Source organism: Phocoena phocoena, chromosome 9 (genome assembly GCF_963924675.1).
Source record: "Phocoena phocoena chromosome 9, mPhoPho1.1, whole genome shotgun sequence".
Taxonomy (NCBI): domain Eukaryota; kingdom Metazoa; phylum Chordata; class Mammalia; order Artiodactyla; family Phocoenidae; genus Phocoena; species Phocoena phocoena.
In genome coordinates, this window is record NC_089227.1 from 64,433,501 (window position 1) to 64,456,330 (window position 22,830).

At 36.4% G+C, this 22,830-nt stretch overlaps 1 protein-coding gene across 2 annotated transcripts in view; it reads left to right on the forward strand.

The window, feature by feature from the left end:
• The window catches only part of SEPTIN7 (septin 7), a 103,007-nt gene that overhangs the window by 38,324 nt on the left and 41,853 nt on the right, over positions 1-22,830 (forward strand). For both annotated transcript variants that reach the window (XM_065883846.1, XM_065883845.1), the window contains exon 4: positions 17,495-17,601. In XM_065883846.1, the coding sequence (XP_065739918.1) occupies positions 17,495-17,601 (107 nt within the window). The remainder of the gene's footprint in view (positions 1-17,494; positions 17,602-22,830) is intronic.

Genomic DNA, 22,830 nt, shown 5'->3' on the forward strand with positions numbered 1-22,830 from the left:
GTCCATTTTAAGAGATTGTCAAGGGTTATTTTGACTGTAGGTTGGTAACATAATCATTATATATGCAAAAACACTTTACCATGTATAAGATTAGTTATCTTATCTTAAATGACTATAATATTTTCACCTCATATAGGCTGACTTTATAACCTAGCTCCTCAGTTTGATGCGATTTTGTTGTATTTCTCTCTCTGTTTTATGAAGGTAAAAGGCAGAATAGTGGATTGACTATATCCATGACAGAGAAAATTGAGTTGATGCTGGACCTTTATGTACTGTGCATTAAATTTGCTAATTACATTCAACTCCCGGTATTTTTATTTTGGTGTTGAATTAGATTAATTGAATTAGGTATGAAATACCCCTTCATTGAAGGGAAGAATATTTTATCAACTGACCAGAGTATTTTACTTGGGGGTAGGTTTGTGGCTGTTTGGAAATATCTGCATTGTAATAGTTCATAGTTAAAACATGGTGGTACAAAGTCTGCAAACTTGATACTTGGTAGAGTTGGTTAACTTGTCTGTCTCTGGTTGAGTAAGAAGCATAGTATACCTAGCTTGCAAACTGCTGGTGTAGACCTGAGGTGTGGGTCTAAATAGGTGGATAAAATATGCAGGACGTACCTTTTCTTCCATAGATTGGTAACATAATCATTATATGTGAAGAAATACTACTACATCTTACCTTTACTATGTAATGTTAGTGATCTTAAATGGCACACCGTAGACAAATACAAGATCATTTTTTTTAATTTGTAGAAAACTTCCTAGGTGCATTAGGAGAACCATAGCAATTTCCAAAAAAATTTTAATATTAAAATTTAAAGAATAACTTCTTGGGGCTTCTCTGGTGGCACAGTGGTTGAGAGTCCGCCTGCCGATGCAGGGGACACGGGTTCGTGCCCCGGTCCGGGAAGATCCCACATGCCGCGGAGTGGCTGTGCCCATGAGCCATGGCCGCTGAGCCTGCGCATCCGAAGCCTGTTGCTTCGCAACGGGAGAGGCCACAACAGTGAGAGGCCCGCGTACCGCAAAAAAAAAAAAAAGAAAAAGAAAACAACAACAAAAGAGTAACTTCTTGAATGTATACTTAGTAGAGTAATATCTGGCGGTTCAGCCCAGATATTTGGTTTGAAATTTCTGTGACATTTGTCCAGATGAAATAGTTAATAACCAGCTGGTCTTGATTTTTAGAGTAAATACACAATCTCTGAATGTAACTTTTCTGGTCAGTCCTTTTGTCAACTACAGCTTTTGTTTTTCTCTTCTTTGGTAAGACTTCAACTGTGGATAAAGGAGAATGGGTGTTAATATTGTTATTGTTATCCCCAATATACCTTGAACATTACTGTTTAATTAGCTATCTTTGTATAGACTTGTTGAGTGCAGGATCTAAATCTTTTCATCTACATAGTTGCAGTGTATAACACATAAAAGTCACCTTTTGGAACTTCCCTGGTGGTCCAGTGGGTAAGACTCCACTCTCCCAATGCAGGGGGTCCAGGTTCAATCCCTCGTCGGGGAACTATATCCCCCACGCATGTCGCAACTAAGACTTCGCATGCCGCAACTAAGAAGTCCGCATGCTGCAACTAAAAAGATCCTGCATGTCGCAACTAGGACCCGGCGCAGCCAAAATAAATATAAGTAAATATTCTTTAAAAAGTCATCTTTTAAGTAAATATTTAATACATTGTTTTTCAGACTTTAGGCCAAATCTAACAATGTTGTTTGTAAATCACAGAAAGCTAAGACTTTCCATACTTTAATATTCTTGACTTAGAGACTGCAAGCTATTCCTTATGAGCTAAGTCCTCATTTTTGAGATTTATGCTCAGAGCAGCTTTGGTTCTAATAACAATTCTTGGTTTGAGACTTATACATTGATACAAACTGAGAATCTGTATTTAACAGTTGATTTTATCTCTTTGTCCTTTGTTGGGAAACCTTTATCCAGTAACCTTGCTCCATAAGCAATATTTAGTATTTACTTGAGTGACTTTTTTGTATAAAAGAGGCATTTGTTTTCCCATATTTTCTTCCCTAAAGGAGCTAATAATTTTTATGACAATGTAAAGTATACATAAAAAGATAAGTAACATTTTTAGTAAGTAAATATAAGTTAGTAGAGTCATACAAAAATTAAGAGCCATAGATGTGTAAAGGTATAGGAGAGCTTTTCCCTGGTTCCCTGGTTGGAATTATTATTGCCTTACTTGAGAAGGAGGTATTAGGGCAGATTTTTCAAGAATAGAATTGGGATAGACATTGAGCAGGCAGTCCAGTTGGGAAAACAATAACCAAACCCTGCATAACTTATTATGTGCCAGGGAATATTTCAAGTACATAAAATACTGATACTTTATTATGTAACTCATACAGTCCTTAACAATAACCCTATGATGTAAGTATTATATTATTGTTATCTCCTTTTTAGAGATGAAGAAACTGAAGCATGGAGATGTTAGGTTACTTGCCCATGGTCACACTGCTAGCAGATGCCAGAACCAAACCTGGTCTGTTTCTCAGTCTGTTGTGTTCTTATGCACTATGCAGAGGCTCATTTGGGAATACTGGATTAGTGCAGAGTTCAGTAGAGTGCGTCCAGTATGCCTTGAACTTGTATGATTCCAACTAGATATTGTTTTCCCTAATAAAATTAAAAGAGACAGAGGGACAGACAGAAAGAGGAAATGAATGAGAATTTTAGAGTAAAATAGTGCAAGCAATTTTTTCTGCCATTCTACTGGAATGAGTGCCTGTGCTAGGGTAGGCATGGTGGAAGAGGTGAATTCTCTGTTCCCCCAGTCATTTTCAGCTTCCACATACTTTTATATCATGAGCATCTCACCTTGCTGAGTTAGTCTAGGTGCCTTAATATAAACTAGTTACTTCTTATGTGATCAAAGAAACAGGTATCTGCTTTAGTGCAGGAAGAAAAACAAGTTGTCAGTTTATATGTAATTGTGCATTATGGATGATATATTTGGGGGCAGTTCAATATTAATTTGCACTGCATGTTGATTTTAGGATCTGACCCCGAAATGGTAACTTTATAATAGTTGGAAATAAGGCTGGAAGGGTAGGCTAGCCTAAATTTTGAAGACCTTCATTGCCTCCAGGATAAAAAGATTGGAATTCTTGATTTTGACTCTTTATTTGAAAATTTACTTTAAAACCCAGTGTCAGACATACCAAATAATGAAGACAGTTAGGTCTCTAATTCAGCAAGTGTCAAACCTATTCGGGCTTGGAATTTGAAAATCGTTTGTGTGCTTCTTAATTTTTGCTCTGAGAATAAAATGTTAATTCTAAAATCTTGATTTTACTAGAATCTTTCAAAGAGGTAGAACTCAGAAAGATTGTAGATTGCTTTATCTGACCAGAAAATATTTTGAAAAACAAGTGGCATTAAGTCTATTATTTTGGGTTCTTTGAAGATAAAATTCACAGTTCAATCATTTTTATAATATTAAGCTTTGCTAAATTTTTGTAGCAGAGGTTTTCTTTATTGTCATAATGTATTCGACATATATCAAATGTTTTTAGTGGCACTGGCATTTCTGTTTTTTTTTAGGTGGAAGGGATCGTAGAATATGGTGGTTTAGGCATTTTTGGGATTCAAAGTTTATCATAATTTTTTTTTTTTTTTTTTTTTACGGTATGCTGGCCTCTCACTCTTGTGGCCTCTCCCATTGCGGAGCACAGGCTCCGGACACGCAGGCTCAGCGGCCATGGCTCATGGGCCCAGCTGCTCCGTGGCATGTGGGATCTTCCCAGACCGGGACACGAACCCGTGTCCCCTGCATCGGCAGGTGGACTTTCAACCACTGCGCCACCAGGGAAGCCCTGTCATAACGTGTTTTTGTGTATGACTTATTAGTAAAAGTTTAGGAGGTATTTAGTCAGTGATAGGATATACAATGACAGACATAGATAATTTTCTCCCACCTTTTTGTTGGTGTTTGAAGTGATGTATATTGATAACAACATCCAGAGTTAGTTGAAGAAATTGAAAGTAATATTGGCCATTTTGTATCTAAGCTGTTGGGCATTTAATGGAATTATGTTTAAGCCTGCAGTTAAGATATGTTGGATACTTGAAATGCTTTGAGTAATATTTTAAAATTTTCTTCCCTGAGCTCTGTATTTTTATTTTACTTTTAGTAATAAAAGTAATTTAACCACTGATGATTGCACAACATTGTAAATATAGAAAAACCACTGAATTGTACAATTTAAAATGGTGAAATTTATGTTATATGAATTTTATTTCAAAGAAGTAATTTAGGGGCTTCCCTGGTGGCGCAGTGGTTGGGAGTCCGCCTGCCGATGCAGGGGACATGGGTTCGTGCCCTGGTCCGGGAAGATCCCACATGCCGCGGCAGCGGCTGGGCCCGTGAGCCATGGCCGCTGAGCCTGCGCGTCCGGAGCCTGTGCTCCACAACGGGAGAGGCCACAGCAGTGAGAGGCCCGCGTATCGCAAAAAAAAAAAAAAAAGAAGTAATTTAGCCAAAGCAGAGAGAATTTAGGGGGAAAAAACTTGTTCTTTTCTCATTATAAATAAGGTTTAGCTGGGTAGCTTGCATTCTTGTTAACAGAATTGATTTTTGTACTTGCTATTATGTACATTTCAATAAAGACATGATTTAAGTATTTTGCTGAAGTTATTTATGTGACATCTCTATTATTTTTTTAATTTTTAATTAAAAAATTTTTTTAATTATTTTATTTATTTATTTTTGGCTGTGTTGGTTCTTTCTTGCTGCGCGTGGGCTTTCTCTAGTTGTGGCGAGCAGGGGCTACTCTTCGTTGCAGTGTGTGGGCTTCTCATTGCGGTGGCTTCTTTTGCTGTGGAGCACGGGCTCTAGGTGCCCGGGCTTCAGTAGTTGCAGCACGCGGGCTCAGTAGTTGTGGCTTGCAGGCTATAGAGCGCAGGCTCAGTAGTTGTGGCGCCCAGGCTCAGTTGCTCGGCGGCATGTGGGATCTTCCCGGACCAGGGCTCGAACCCATGTCCCCTGCATTGGCAGGCGGATTCTTAACCACTGAGCCACCAGGGAGGCCCTAGTTTCATTTTTCTAAGAGAAGTGAAAAACCTTGATTCCTGTGAAACAGTCTGTGTAGACACCTTTATTTATTTTAATAGTTTTTTATCCAGTTAAATCTATATTCAGTTACCTATTAGCTCTTACTAGATGCCTTTCACTTCTCTAATACTAATTATTTTATTTCTTACTTCTAAGCTTATTTATCCTTCTGTATTTTCTTTCCTGTTCATTCAAATTCTAAACGAGAGGTTGAAGATTTTATCTTTTTAAAAGAACTGTTCCACATTTTAGCATTACTTAAGTGCTCATTGGTTTGCTTGATTAGTTCCTACGGATGTCTCAGTAAAATGCTGCTTGCTTGCTCTGTGAAGCCATCCTTGATTTCCTTCAAACTGTACTTAGGTGTTCTTTATGTATTCCTACTGTATTTTTTGTTTAATTGTAACTATAGCTTGTTTCTCAACAAAATTACACTTTTTGATGGCAAAATGTCCCCAGTTCTAGCATTTAGTAGCTGTTCAATAAATAATAAAGTGAATTTATGTCTTTGCTTTTTATCAATTGTAATAGTCCATCAGAGGATAGCTGTTGGAATGGAAAAGCTATAGGATGTTGGGATGAGATTATTCACCTGAATTAAACCTTTTTGCTCCTTGGCAGGTTTTTTTATTTCCAAGCTGGATCATTAAATCAATTTAGTGAATCATTTAAAAGAATGAAAAATAGAAATGATTAGAAAATAGACTGCATTTTGCTTAGCAAGACTGTTGTTTCATGAAAGTTGTAAATTTGTACACATACATTTATACAGTACAGATAAGTATTCCTATATATTTGTGTATACGGAGTTTTGATGAAAAATATGTGTTTGGGTTTTTTTTGTTTGTTTGCTTTTAACTGTAAACTGTGGTAAAGTAAGTTGGAAAGCCACTGCCCAGTGGGAGAGTCCAGTAGAGAATATCAAGAGAATTCGTTTAGAAGCAGATTTACATGAAGAGCAGAATTGAGGACTAGGAGTTAGAACACTGCTGTTCTGGTATCTCTAAGGACTATTCCAGTTCTAATGTTCTGAAACTCTACATAATTTAGCAGGATGATGTAGAACACATTGTATGTGTTCATTACACAGTTTGTGTAATGAAATGGGTTTTCCCAAGCTGCTAATGATAGAACTGCAGAGGAGCGTCTGTGGTTAAGTGTTTATGTGCAATATACAAAGGAAAAATCCTCAAGGTTTAAGCTGCCTATGAATTTTCTACTTAACTAATACAGTAATACAGTATTATTTATATCAGTTGCTATAACTATATATGGTTAAGGAAAAATAATTTACTAAAGAATTATATGGTATAATGTCTCAGTGTGTTTCATGTGTCAGATATTAATAAATATTTCAAGGGGTTGGTGGAAATGATCTAAGGCTGTAGAATTGAGGTGCTGGGTAAAACAAAGATAAGCAAAAAAAAAAAAAAAGATAAGCAGTTTCTTTAATTGTAGGACTTCTCAGAGCCCTTATAATCCCAAAGACCTAAAGGAACGTGACTTTATTATAAATAGTGATCTAACTTTTTTCAAAACCTTATGAACAAACATTTCATGACTGTTTCATTCTTAGGCTTGAAGTGTAATACTCTTGAATGATGATGGCATGGGTTTCATGGGCTAGACTTCAAAGATAAAGAGGAAATGGGTTATTTTAACCTGCTGATAATGTTAAACTACAGGTATAATATTAGACTCTAGTTAATTACTCTTATTTTATAATTTTCATAAAGTATTTAACATCTTAAATTGTGTTAACAATATTTTGTTTTAATGAGGACAGAAAAAAATTTAATTCCAGTTATTTCCTTTTTAAAGTCAGTAAAATAAGGGAATGATAATGACTTTGTTGCAGAACGTTTATAGTGCATTTCAAAGTAAAATAAATGTGTCATTAATTTGGATCATTTAACAGATCTTAAAATATTATGTTAATTATAAAGAAATAGAAAATGTTACAGATAGGTATTCTGTTTATATTTATTGAATAATTTTGTTTTCTTAAGCTAGGATGTGTGATTCTGAATTTTGTTATTCGTAAATAATAATGATAAATAACTTGATTGAGGTTGTTTCCACAGATTCTTTAAGTAGAGTTGGAGTTGATGGGATTAATTTAACTCTCAGTTATTTTGCATTAGCAACGCTATTGCTTTCCGTTTACTAAAGCCAATGAGCAAGAATCTATTGTAGTTATGTCACTTTGAGAGTATTAGGACAAAGCTACTATATTTTGTATTATGATTATAGGATATCTGACATTTTGGTTTGGAAGTAAATATCACTCTACTAAAGATAGGTAGGAATTAATAATTTAATGTCCGCATAACTTCCCTGCAGTCAACATTTCTTTTTTTTTTTAATTAATTAATTTATTCATTTATTTTTGGCTGTGCTGGGTCTTCATTTCTGTGTGAGGGCTTTCTCTAGTTGCGGCAAGCGGGGGCCACTCTTCATCGCGGTACGCGGGCCTCTCACTATCGCGGCCTCTCCTGTTGTGAAGCACAGGCTCCAGATGCGCAGGCTCAGTAGTTGTGGCTCACGGGCCTAGTTGCTCCGTGGCATGTGGAATCTTCCCAGACCAGGGCTCGAACCCGTGTCCCCTGCATTGGCAGGCAGATTCTCAACTACTGTGCCACCAGGGAAGCCCCAACATTTCTTTTTATTTATTTTGAGGCTAGTACCTGTTAGAATCATTATGTTGTCAACCTTACCCTTCTACTCTGTTCTCAAATGTCTCACATGTTTATTCCCCCCAAAAAAGAAAATTTTATAAATATAAACATTTTTATTTTCTAAAAGATGTAAATTCTAAAGACATTTAGTAAGGTGAAGTCCCTTTTTCTCCCTCCTTCATTTCCAGTCCCTTCTCTAGTAACAAGCATTACTAAGTTGTTAAAAGTTTTCTGGCATTTTTCTATAATTTTATATACACTAGTCATGCCCATGTAGATTTCTTTTGTATATAAATGGTACTGTGCTGTAAATACTATTCTGTGAATGTTTTTTTCCCTATCATTTAATATATTATACTTTTATTCATGTCTGTACATAAAGTAACTCATTCTTCAGAGTATGGGGTATTCAATACTGTGTGATTATCATGATTTATACAGTCTACTGTTGATGGACAATTAAACAATGCTTAATTTCCTTGAATTTTTAGGCACCCATATAAAAGCTTGTATAATGTACATTTCTAAAAGTAAAATTGCTGGGTCAAAAGGCATGTGCATTTAAGTTGTGATAGACTGCCAAATTGTTCCTCAGAAAAGCGATAGCATAGCACAAAAACAGAAACATAGATCAATGGAACAAGATAGAAACCCCAGAGATAAACCCACATACCTATGGTCAACTGATCTATGACAGACGAGGCAAAGATATACAATGGGGAAAAGACAGTCTCTTCAATAAGTTGAGCTGGAAAAACTGGACAGCTACATGTAAAAGAATGAAATTAGAACACTCCCTAACACCATACACAAAAATAAACTCAAAATGGATTGGAGACCTAAATGTAAGACTGGGCACTATAAAACTCTTACAGGAAAACATAAGAAGAACACTCTTTGACATAAATCACAGCAAGATCTTTTTTGATTCACCTCCTAGAGTAATGGAAATAAAAACAAAAATAAATAAATGGGACCTAATGAAACTTCAAAGCTTTTGCACAGCAAAGGAAACCATAAACAAGATGAAAAGACAACCCTCAGAATGGGAGAAAATATTTGCAAACAAATCAACGGACAAAGGATTAATCTCCAAAATATATAAACAACTCATGCAGCTCAATATTAAAGAAACAAACAACCCAATCCAAAAATGGGCAGAAGACCTAAATAGACATTTCTCCAAAGAAGACATACAGATGGCCAAGAAGCACATGAAAAGCTGCTCAACATCACTAATTATTAGAGAAATGCAAATCAAAACTACAATGAGGTACCACCTCACACCAGTTAGAACGGGCATCATCAGAAAATCTACAAACAAATGCTGGAGAGGGTGTGGAGAAAAGGGAACCCTCTTGCACTGTTGGTGGGAATGTAAATTGATACAGCCACTATGGAGAACAGTATGGAGGTTCCTTAAAAAACTAAAAATAGAATTACTGTATGATCCAGCAATCCCACTATTGGGCATATACCTAGAGAAAACCATAATTCAAAAAGACACATGCACCCCAATGTTCATTGCAGCACTGTTTACAATAGCCAGGTCATGGAAGCAACCTAAATGCCCATCGACAAATGAATGGATAAAGAAGATGTGGTACATATATACAATGGAATATTAACTCAGCCATAAAAAGCCATAAAAATTGAGTCATTTGTTGAGACGTGGATGGATCTAGAGATTGTCATACAGAGTGAAGTAAGTCAGAAAGAGAAAAACAAATATTGTGTATTAACGCATATATGTGGAACCTAGAAAAATGGTACAGATGAATCGGTTTGCAGGGCAGAAACAGAGACACAGATATAGAGAACAAACATATGGACACCAGGGGGCGAAAACTACAGTGGGGTGGGGATAGTGGTGTGCTGAATTGGGCGATTGGGATTGATATGTATACACTGATGTGTATAAAATTGATGACTAATAAGAACCTGCAGTATAGAAAAAAAAACAAAAAAAAACACAACTAATTACTAAACTTTTTTTGGGTTATTTGTATGGAAATATGTTAACATAAGTGTTTCAGACATTACATGAAATTTCTAAAGATCTTATATGTTCTGGTATAATGTTATAAGTCATAATTCTAGTTATTGCTCTAAAATGTATATCTCAGAAATAACTAAATTTCCTTGTCAATTGCCTTATTATGAACTTTCATCAAATCTTTACCCATGGTCATTTTTAAGTCTTCTGTCATTTACAGACTGTTCTGGGTGTACTCTGATGCTTTTGCAAAAATGTTCCTGTAAAAGGGTTTCATCTTCAAGGAATTCATGGAACAGACTCTGACAAGTACATGTTTCTGGTAACTGACTGTACTGCTGAACTGAATGAATAAGCATTTTCAGAACTCTGATGGAAAAGTGCTAACAAAAGATCAAGATGAAAAAAAATTAATTACATGGGACTGAGTGAACTGATGAGGATGATCATAATTTTTGTGACTTTCTGTTTGAATAAAAAAAAGAAAGAAACAATAGTGCAACAGTGGGGCGAGGTCCTGGTGCCTCCTCAAGGAATATACACAGCAATACCTTTGAGTTCTTCTGTGGAACTAAGGCTCCCACCCAGGTGGAAGATGGTAACTTCAGGCTGAGCACAAGATTCCTGGAATGCCACCCTGTTACCTCACCACCAACCAGTCAGAAGAAAGTCTGCACACTGTGGAAGATAATAATGACCCTGACCCCCTCCGCTAATGAGTCTCCCTTTAAAAACTTTCATGGTTGAGCAGAATCTTTGGAGTTGGTTTTTGGACACAAGTTGCCAGTCTCTTGCATAAAGCAACCTTTCCATTCCTACCAGCACTTGTCTCTCAAAAGTATTAGCTTTTGAGCAGCGAGCAGCCAAACCTGAGTTCAGTAACATGGGGGCAGGAGTCCACACACCACCAAGCAATTCTCGGACACCATCTGAGTTTCCTACAGTCAATTCAATTCTGAAACTATCTACCTGGAGATAGCATCAGATTCTACAAGTTAAAGGCTCAATACTATAAGACTACCCCCTTCCCCCAGTTGCCACTTCAGACACCAGTCACAAGTCCAGGTCTTTCTGACCCACCAGCTGTAAAAATCAGAGCTTCCAATGACCCTTTCCTTGAGTTTCCATACCAGGGAAGAGCTAAATCGGATTCCTTGTTGGATCTGTTTCTTTGAGTTTAACCTTTGCTTTTTGTTGCTTTTGTTATTATAATCATACATAATGACCTGCCTTGGGACCCTGACCTGCTGTCTGAATGTTAAACCAAAGTGCCTTTGTTCAGGGAAACATCCTGACCCTGTCTAGCTATGAATTGCTGCAGAAAAGAAGAAATTAACACATCTGCTCCCAGAGGCTGGCCATTCTAGGAGATATTTGAAAGGCTTATGGCCTTTTTACTTTACTTCCTCACCTCCTTCCCCTCTCTGTTCTATAAAAGGAGCTGGCATTCAGACCAAACTAATGTGGATTTTTGGGGACCCTTGTCCACCATCTTCTTGGTCTGCGGGCTTTTCGAATAAAGTCATTACTCCTTGCCTCAAAAAAAAAAAAGAAAAGCGACACTGGTTTACAGTTCCAAGAGCCACTCTGAAGGTTGATCTATTTTCTTTAGGCTTAATTAGGCACAGGTTTTTCTCTGAACACCACTTTAGTCATATATCTTAGACTTTTGTATATATTACTCATTTTGTTTGTATTTGAGTAGTTTTTCAGATAAGAGTTGAGGGGAGATACTGTTTTATGTCTAAGTGGGCAAATGGTTTGTGTTATTTTGTTGTTAATTATAATTTCACTGCTTGTAGTCAGAGAATATGATCTGTAGATTTCTGTGTTTTTCAGTACTGATTGATTTTCTTTATAGCCAGAACATGATCTGATTATGTAAGTGCTCCATAAGTATTTGAAAAATATGTTTTTTCTCTGGGTAGGAATTTTTGTATTTTTTGAAAATCAGCCATATTAATTATTTAGATCATTTCCATTTTTTAATCACTTTATCAGTATCTGAGAGGCCTGTTTGCCTTTCACTGTATGTGTTCTCTTAATTCCTCATTGTTTCTAAGTTTTTGTCTTATGGAATTTGTCCTTTTCATTTATGTTATCCAGTTTATTGACATACAGTTATTAATAGTACTCTCATAATTTTTTTATTTCTGTAAAATTGGGAGTAATATCCACACTTTCTGATTTTAGTAATTTGAATCTTCTCTTTCTTTTATTCTCAATCAGTCTAGCTAAAAGAGTTGTTAATTTTGTTGATCTATTCCAAAAGCTAACTTTTGGTTTGGTTGATTTTTCTCTGTTGTTTTCTGTTTTCCATTTTATTTATCTCCTCTCTAACTTTAATATTTCCTTTCTTTTGCTGGTTTTGGGTTTAGTTCTTTATTTTTTAGTTCCTTATGTTGTAAAGTTAGATTGTTGATTTCAGATCCTCATTTTTATGTATGTGTTTACAGTTACAAATTTTTCTATTAGAAATGACTTTTTCGTATCTCATAAGCTTTGGTATGTTGTGTTTTCATTTTCTTTTTTTTTTCCATGGTATTTTCTAATTTACCTTGGGATTTCTTATTTGACCTGTTAGCTGTTTGAGTGTATTGTTTAATTTCCTTATATGTGTTAATTTTTTCATTTTCTTTCTGTTATTGATCTCGAGTCTCATTTCGTTGTGATAGGAAAAGATGATTGAAATCTTTTAAAGTTTATGGGTTTCCCTGGTGGCGCAGTGGTTGAGAGTCCGCCTGCTGATGCAGGGGACATGGGTTCGTGCCCCAGTCTGGGAAGATCCCACATGCTGCAGAGTGGCTAGGCCCATGAGCCATGGCTGCTGAGCCTGCGCATCCAGAGCCTGTGCTCTGCAACGGGAGAGGCCACGACAGTGAGAGGCCCGCGTACTGCAAAAAAAAAAAAAAAAAAAAAAAAGAAAAAGTTTATCAAGTCATACTTGGTTTTATGGTCAGTCTTGAATAATACTCCCTGTGCACATGAGAAAAATGTGTATTTTGGTGTTGTTGAATGGAGTATTTTGTCTATGTTTATTAGGTCCAGTTGGTTTATAGTGTAGTTCAAGTCCTCTGTTTTCTAATTTATCTTCTGTCTGTTTCTTCTATCCATTATTTAAAGTGGAGTATGGAATTCTCCAATTATTATTGTAAAACTGTCTATTTTCCCCTTCAAAATTTTGTCAGTGTTTCCTTTATATATTTTGGGGCTCTGATGTTTGGTGTATATATGTTTATAATTCTGTAATAATATCCACTTCATGAATTGACCCTTTTTTAATAATAAATCCTAATTTGCATCTTGTATCAATTTTTTACTTAAGTCTCTTTTGTCTGATACAAGTATAGCCATCTCACCTCTTCTGATTACTGCTTACATGGAATATCTTTTTTATCCTTTTACTTTCAACTTGTATGTGTCCTTAGATCTAAAGTCTTTAGATCTTACAGATAGTATACAGTTGGATCGGGTTTTTTTTAGCCATTCTGGCCATCTGTGCCTTTGATTAAGACATTTAATCCATGTACATGTAAAGTAATTACTGGTAACAGAGAACTTAGTTTTGTCATTTTGTTGTTTTCTGTATGTCTTACAGCTTTTGAATATATCATTTTCTCCTTTACTGCCTTCTTTTGTGTTTAGTTGATGTTTTGTAGCATCACGTTTTGATTCCCTTTCTCATTTCCTTATTTGTATATTCTGTAGATGCTTTCTTTGTAGTTATCATAGACATTATATATAAAATCTTAAATTATAATAACCTAACTTGAATTTATACCAATTTAATTTTAATTACATATACAAACTACTCATATACAGCCCCCACATACTTTTTTTTATTATTGATGTCTCAAATTGTATCTTTGAACATTGTGTACTCAATAACACAGACTTCTAATTATTTCTTATTCATTCGTCTTTCAAGTCTTACAGAAAATGTAAAGTGGAGTTAGAAACCAAAATTATAATAATACCAGTTTTTATATTTGTCCATGTATTTACCTTTACTGGGGATCTTTATGTGGCTTTGAGTTATTGTCCAGGGTTCTTTCATTTCAACTGAAGGACTCCCTTCAGCATTCCTGTGGAGGATGTGTAGTGATAATGAATTCCCTCAGTTTTTGTTTATCTGGAAATATCTTAATTTCTACCTCAGCTTTTCAGCACAATTTTGCCAGATGTAGAATTGTCATTTGACAGTTTTATCATCACATTGTCTTCTGGTCTCCAGAGTTGCTGCTGAGAAATCAGCTGCTAATCTTATTGATGATACCTTCTATGTTGCTTCTCTCTTGCCACTTTCAAGTTTCTCTTTTTGTCTTTGTTTTTTATCAGTTTGATCACGATGTGTCTCAGTGCGGGTTCCTGGGTTTATCCTACTAGTTCAGTGAGATTCTTGGATTTGTAGATTGATGTCTGTCATCAAATTGGGGAAAAATTTGGTCATTTTTTTTTTCCTTCAAATAATCTATTTGACCCTTTCCCTTTTTCCTTCTAAAGCTCTCATACTGTATATAATAGTTCAATAAATGGTGTCCCACATAGATCCCTTAGGCTGTGTTTTTCTTCATTCTTTTTTCTCCTTAGACTCAATAATTTTAATTGTCCTATCTTCCAAGTTTGCTGATTCTTTTTTAGACATGCTCAGTTGCTTTTGAACCTCTCTAGTGAATTTTTTCAATTGTGTGTTTCAGCTCCAGAATTTTTGTTTTGGTTTGGTGTGGTTTGGTTTTTTTACACAATTTCTATTCCTTTGTTAAATTCTGGTTTTGTTCTTACATCGTTTTCCTGATTTCCATTAATTGTTCATTGTTTTCTTTAGCTCTTTGGACATATTTAAGACAGCTATTTTGTTTAATTTATTATTATTTTTTTTTTGCTATTTAAATTTATTTACTTATTTATTTGGCTGCACCAGGTCTTTAGTTGTGGTATGTGGGCTCTTAGTTGCGGCATGCGGGATCTAGTTCCCTGACCAGGGATTGAACCCAGGCCGCCTGCATTGGGAACGCAGAGTCTTAACCACTGGACCACCAGGGAAGTCCTTAAATTTATTTATTTAAAAAAATTTTTATTGGAGTATAGTTGATTTACAATGTTGTGTTAGTTTCAGATGTACAGCAAAGTGAATCAGTTATACATATATCCACTCTTTTTTAGATTCTTTTCCCATATAGGCCATTACAGAGTATTGAGTAAAATTCCCTGAGCTGTACAGTAGGTCCTTATTAGTTATGTATTTTATATACAGTAGTGTATATATGTAAATCCCAGTCTTCTGATTTATCCCCCTGACCCCCATAACCATAAGTTTGTTTTCTACTTTGTTTCTACAAAACTCTTATCTCTGTTTTGTAAATAAATTCATTTGTACCCCCCTGTTTTTTAGATTCCACATATAAGAGATATGATGTTTATCTTTCTCTAAGACAGCTATTTTAATGTCCTCATCTAGCAAGTCCACTATCTGTGCTGCTTCAGGGATGGTTTCTGGGATTTTGTTTTGTTCCTTTTTATGGGCTGTGTTTTCTGTTTCTTTGAATGCTTTGTGCTTTGTTGTTGTTGAAAAATATGCATTTGAAAAAACTCACCCTGCCCTGTCTTTGCAGACTTGGTCATATGTCAGGGCAGATGTCTGATGATTAGCTGGGCATGCTCTGAACCTAGAGATCCAGCCTAAAGTGAAAGTTTAATGCCTTTTCACAACTTTTCTGAGCATGTTTATTGCTTGAGCCTGTATGTGGCTTTCTCAGTTTCCCCTGCATACATGGTTTCTTTTGAATGTCTTAATTCTCCAAGGAGTTTTACCTCAGCATCTCCTCAAGGCCTTAGGTGGTCTGTTGTGTCTCTCCACCCATAATTTTTTGCTCCAGGCATCTGTAGTCCTCCTGCACTTTAACCAGTGTTGCCCAGTGCTTCTCCAACCTGAAATCCCAGTTAGGCAACACTTGTCCTTCTGATAGCCCCAAAGAGGTTCGAGTGTTTTATCTGAGTAAAGTCTGCTCTGTTCCTTCTTGTTTGAGGGAATGATGCTGAAAACTCAGCCTCTGTGCACTGGTGCCAAGTCGAATCTTGGAGACAGAGTTTTGGGTGAAGTAGAAAGTAATAGCTTTATTGCTTTGCCAAGCAAAGGGGGACACAGCGGGCTTGTGCCTTGAAAACTGTGTGTCCCAACCCAGGAGGATTTGGTGAGGAGTTTTATAGCAATGGTTCAAGGGCAGGGTTGCTTCTAAATGAAAATATTGTAGATACTTCTGATTATCCCCAAGTACTTGGGTTTTATTCTAGTCTTTCCTCCTTTATTCAAGGTTTAAGAGTTTAGAAAGAAGCAGGTATGGGGAACCTATAACTTATTTTCCCGTGACTTAGAAACTTCTACGTCTAGAAAAAAGGATATTCTCCCTCATTCAAAGGGAGTAAGCCCAGACCACCTACAATGGTTCTTACCTTTCTTTTTTTCTTCTTTCTTTAAAATTTTATTTATTTATTTTTGGCTGCTTTGGGTCTTCGTTGCTGCACACGGGCTTTCTCTAGTTGCAGCGGGCAAGGGCCACTCTTCATTGCAGAGCACGGGCTCTAGGCGCACGGGCTTCAGTAGTTGTGGTGCATGGGCTCAGTAGTTGTGGCTCACAGGCTCTAGAGCACAGACTCAGTAGTTGTGGCGCACGGGCTTAGTTGCTCCGCAGCATGTGGGATCTTCCCGGGCTAGGGAATCGAACCTGTGCCCCCTGCATTGGCAGGCGGATTCTTAACCACTGTGCCACCAAGGAAGTCACCCGGTTCTTACCTTTCTTGAGAGCCAATATCAAAAGAACTCAACCTATAAATAGAAATAGTAAGGTTAATATTGTGCTATCAGTTATTTAGGCTAAAGATGCCTATTAAACTCACTGAACTATTAACAATAACTAGATTCTTTAACCTGGTGCCATATTAATTGATAATTATTATATGACTTTTAATCTATTTTAACTTTGTATTTTATATATCCTGAAGCTGTTTCTATTTTAGTAAAAAATATCTGTACATTTGGTATGGTGTACTAGACTTGACATGAAGGGTCAGAGAAGAGTATGTGAATCTTAGTGGAAATCGTGTCTTACCTCTCTCCTACTTCAGGCAGGAGCATTTTTATAAAAAGTAATTACCCATGATTTTTTGGAGTCTGGTTTATAGAGAAGTACCCTTTATACTTAAGCTGATTGGTATATGGGTAAATTGGAAGTATTTTTTTGTGGTTCACTTTTGTACTAAGATGCATTGTGATTAATTTTTCTTCTTTTTATCAGCAGATTTCTACTTTTTATAGCTACATGATTTGTTTCCTTGGTCATTCATTGTCTGTAATAAATGTTTATACTTTTATTTTTTATTTCACTGAAGCAGCAATATATAATCCAACTGGGATGTTTTCCTTCATGACTAATTTTCATCTCTAGGAATACATTACTGTTAAAAATGGTGACTACAGATACATTACTTTTAGCGAACACAGATGGTAGAATTATAAAGGTAAAAATCCTTGGAAACAGTCTAATTTGATAGATAAGAAAATGAGGGCAAAGAATTTATTCTAATAGAGAGCCTTTATAGTATAATTTCTAATGTCACTTCCTTGTCCCACTAAGAAGTACTTGCATAAAAGCAAGTTTGATTATAGCATTGGTTGAATATTTAAGCTTGATAAGGTAGCTGAGTTTAACAGATTTCCACCTCTATTTCTTTTAGGTGAATCTGGACTGGGAAAGTCAACATTAATCAACTCATTATTCCTCACAGATTTGTATTCCCCAGAGTATCCAGGTCCTTCCCATAGAATAAAAAAGACTGTACAGGTATGTATATTGTTAACTGATGATAAGGTGGGGTAATGTTAACAGATACAAAACACATTCTATAACTTATATTTCCATAGAGGTAGATTTCAAGTTTGACCTTAGCCAATGTAAAGTGGTAAACATGGTTGCTGATAAAAAAGAGAGATTGATTTATTGAGAGAAGTGCAGGTAATTAGAGGAATTTTCTTGATTAGAACCTTATAAGTTTGTCTTGAGGACCCTCCTAGAGAGTATAGTGGGATGTAGTAACAGCTGGAGTTATGCTGCATTATGGTAGCTACTTGCTATATGTAGTAGCTATTTAAGTTTGCATGAGTTAAAAGTCAATAAAACTAAAAATTCACTTTCTCAGTTGTACCAGTCACATTTCAAATGCTCAGTAGTCATATGTGGCAAGTGGCTACCATTTGGGGCAGCACAGATATGTTTCCACCATTGCAGAAAATTCTTTTGGACAGCATAGAGAAAACATGATTCGTGTGGAAGCCATTATTATTTAAATACAGTGTTCTGTATTAGTGAGTGGCATGATACCACATGATAGTTGAATGGCAATAGCAATTTGTTAAGGCTTACAAGCTATGTGTGGTCTAATTTAGTACTTCTCGATCTTTAATGTATATTCAGATCACCTGGGGAGCTTGTTAAATTCAGTTCCTGTTCTAGTAGGTCTGAGGTGGGCTGAGATTCAGTATTTCTAACAAAATCCAAGGTGATGCTCATGTTGCTGGCCCATATAGTGAAGTGCTAGACTCTCTAGCTCTGCATTGTCCAGTACAGTAGCTGGTAGCCACATGTGGCTGTTGAGCTCTTAAAATGTGGGTAGTCCAAATTGAGATGTTATGCAAGTATAAAATACACTCCAGATTTTGAAGACTTAGTTTGTAAAAAAGAATGTTATTTCATTAAAAATTTTTCTATTGATTACATTTTGCAGTAATGATAATTGGTTATATTGGGCTAAATAAAAATACATTAATTTCACCTGTTACTACTTTCTGAAGTGGCTACTGAAAATTTTAAAATTATGTGGCTCACATTACATTTTTGTTGGGCAGCACCGCTCTAAACTATTGATTGAAAAAATGTTGATGGATTGATGCAGCACAGAAGCAGAAGAGAAGTGGAGTAAACAGTTCTGGCAGGAGCATGTTTTATTGAGGCAGTGACTCTGGAGCTGGATATTTTATTTCTCCTTTTTAAAGTTTTCTCTGTTTTAGGAATTAAAAAAATTTTTTTTTAGTTTATTTAATTTATTTATTTTTGGCTGCGTTGGGTCTTCGTTGCTGCGCATGGTCTTTCTCTAGTTGCGGCTCGCGGGCCCTGGAGCACACGCTCAGTAGTTGTGGTGCGCAGGCTTAGTTGCTCCGTGGCATGTGGGATCTTCCCGGACCAGGGCTCGAACCCGTGTCCCCTGCATTGGCAGGTGGATTCTTAACCACTGTGCCACCAGGGATGCCCAGGAATTTTTAAAATATCCTGTCTGGAGCTTGAGATTTCAAATTACCTGCAAATATGTGTTCTGTTGATAAAAACTTGACACTGTACTGCATTGCTTATTTTGTAATGTATTGAACATTTTAACCCTAAGCAAGAAAATATACTTTTAGCTTTCTTAATTTAAATATTTAAATCTAGGATTAGTAACTAGGTATGTAGAAATGTTAAGGGAACCCCACAGTGTAGATTCCTAAATTCAGGTATATTTACTGTAAAATATCTGTTAAATATTGATGGTCACGTATCTGCCAGTGGTGTTCTTGGTGATTAGTGCTGGTGAGGAAATTTTCTGAGTCCTCTTTGTAGTTTTAGCACATAGCATAATGCCAGGTCTAGATTAATAATAAAACAACAGTCATTAACATCTTCCAGGTACTATTCCGAACACTTTAGATGCATTTACTTATTTAATTCTTTCAGTAACTTTATGAGGTAAGTGGTATTCTTTTCCCCATTTTACAGATGTGGAAATTGAGGCACAGAGATGGTGATATGCCAAGATCATATAGTTAGAGTACCAGAACTAGGATACAAATCTAAGCACTCTGGTTTAGTCTGTAGTGTATCAACTGTACTATCTCTATACTGTAGACATTTAATAAGTGTTAGTTTAACAGATTAACCATTTCTTAATAAGTGGATTAGCTTTTCTTTTTAATAATGTTTGGTCCAACAAGTTGTCAGTTTTCTTTGATTTATATTGCCTTTTCCTTTAAAAACCTTACATATGGAGATAGTTTTCCCAGTTAGGCAGTTTAGACAAAATGAAGACAAAATGATTTGATCAGTGAAGTCATCACTTCATAGTTATGTAATATATGAAAGTTTAGTTTAAAAAAAAAAAAACCAGAAAATTAGGTCATAAGGCTGATCTGTCTGATGCTGGCTAGTAAGGAATACTTAAGAGAAGTGGTTTTTTGTTTGTTTGTTTTATTTTTAAAATATCAAATGGTGCATACGTAATGTTTGCTGTTGCTTATTAGATTTGAATTTTTAAACTGGACTCTGGAGGGTATTGACTGACTGTAGGACTAGGCTTGAAATTCCAGTAAGCTGCTTGGTGGATGATGGAAGCCAATTAACTCATAAAAGTTTTGTACCTTACCATGTTTTATTTTGCTTTGTTTAATAAAGGCAAATGGACAGTATTTCTAGTTCTTTTGATTCACCCAATGCAGTGATCTTTGCTAGTGTCTGAACAGGTGAAAGTATTGGCACATGCAGTCTAAGGAATTCATCACATAGAAATCTAGTTTAACATGCTCTGCAACAAAGTATTTGCTCAAATAATGAGAGATTGTTTTACTCCCCCTCCCCGCAACCTAGTTCTTACACTTGTCCACCTTTGGCTTATTCTGCTCTGACCAAACCAACCTCCTTGCTGTTCTTTGAACAGGCTATTCCTACTTCCACCGCAGGGGCCTTCCACTTCTGTTTCTCGCTTGCTTCATAATTTTCATCAGTTCTCTGCTTAAAAGTTGCTTTCTTAAGGAGCCCTTTCCTGACCACCCTATAAACTCCTTCTAATTCCCACCCCAGGCTCCAAATGTGTAAGCTCTATAAGGGTAGGAATTTCACTTTATTCACTGCTGCAAGCTAAGTTCCTAGAACTGCATCTGTTACACGTTAGCATCCCATGTTTGTTGAATGACTGAACAAACAAGTTTTAAAAATTTATAAGACTTAGTGTTTAGTTGGGATATTTCAAACTTTGAGGGTCTTTGAAGTTTTGTTTATCTTTCTTTGGGTCTGTGAAGTTTTATAAAACACTATCATAGATTAAGTGGAATAATTTTAAATTTGAGAGTTTTTTGAAATTTTAAATTTGATTATCTTTTTTGAAGTTTTGATTATCTTTGTTTTGAGCAGAATTTTTTTTTTTTTTTTTTGCCGTACACGGGCCTCTCACTGTTGTGGCCTCTCCCGTTGGGGAGTACAGGCTCCAGACGCGCAGGCTCAGCAGCCATGGCTCACGGGCCCAGCCGCTCCGCGGCATCTGGGATCTTCCCAGACCGGGGCACGAACCCGTGTCCCCTGCATCGGCAGGCGGACTCTCAACCACTGCGCCACCAGGGAAGCCCGAGCAGAATTTTTTTAATTTAATTTTTTTTTTTTTTTTTTTTGGCTGTACGCGGGCCTCTCACTGTTGTGGTCTCTCCCGTTGCGGAGCACAGGCTCCGGACGTGCAGGCTCAGCAGCCATGGCTCACGGGCCCAGCCATTCCGTGGCATGTGGGATCCTCCCGGACCAGGGCATGAACCCATGTCCCCTGCATCGGCAGGTGGACTCTCAACCACTGCGCCACCAGGGAAGCCCTTAATTTTTAAGTTGATGTTTAATTTGTGTACTAAAAGGGCACAAATTTAAGCATAGAACTTGATGAGTTTTTATATATGTATTCATATGTCCATTTAACCACAGCCAGATTAAGATATAGTATGTTTCTAGGACCCTGGAAGGCTTCCTTATGCCTCCTCTCAATCAGTATTATACCCACCCCCAAATTAAACACCTTTCTGACTTCTATCTCCATAGATTAATCTTGTCTGTTCTTGAACTTTGTTTAGGTATATTCCTGTCTGATTTCTTTCACTGAAGATTATGTCTGTGGTATTTATTCATGTTGTGTACCTGTAGTTCTTTTCATTGTTGCATAATATTCCACTGCATGAATATATCACAGTGTATCCTCTGTTGTAGATAAGCATTTGGGCTTTCACTTTTTGACTAACATAAATATTCTTGTATATATATTTTGGTGGACATAAGTATTCATTTCTGTTGTGCATGTGTGTGTGCATAAAGACATTTCGTCATTTCATTTTATTTTCTTTGATTTCTTATGAGATTGAACATGTCTTTTATACTCATTAATTGTTCAGATTTCATTGAGTGCTTTGACAATCTTAATATTTCCTATCTTTTCCTTCTTAATTTGGAGAAGTGTCTTATCTAGGTAATAGTCCCTTACATTTCAGTCATTGCAGATAATTTCTCCCAGGCTGCCATCTGTTAAAGGTGGTGGGAGAGGCTCTCAGTTTGTCAGAATTCTATTTACATTGGTCTGTCTCCAAAATAATCCTATCTAAACTCACTTTGCCTTCCTTTTTAAGATAACATTAAGTGTCCTCTTCTATTGTGAATATCTTCCTAGCTCTCCCTGTTTTGAAAACAAAGGAGTAATTAGGACTAAGGATATCTCTAGTAAGATTTTTAAGACAAAGACTTGTGTACTACTGTTAAATCTCCCCCCTTTACCAAAAGTGAGACATTAACTGTTGAGAACTGGGTTGATCCTGATTAGAATCCCAGAGAAGTCCTTTTTCCTGACTGTACCATGGAGGTATTCCTTGATATACTGGAAACAAGATGAAGATCATCTGAACTCTTTTCTTCACTTACCCAGGAGAGAACATGACATGTTCCTAGTCATTCAGTGTAGTTAGAGAATAGAATGTAGTTTTTTTTTTTTTTACAGTTGACTGACTTTTCACCAAGCTTGATAATCTAGTAGATGATCTGCTCTTAGAAGCTCTTAAATTCTTTTAGTGAAGAGTGATCCAGAAGTATTACATCTCAGCCCAGACATATTAGACCAGGAAAAACATACAATCCTGAGTTTCAGAAGGCAAATATCTGCACTTTCCCTGACCTGAAGACTTTTTGGAACACTTCCAACTGTCAAAAAGAAGAAGAGAAGAAACATCCTGTGATGTGGCAAATAGG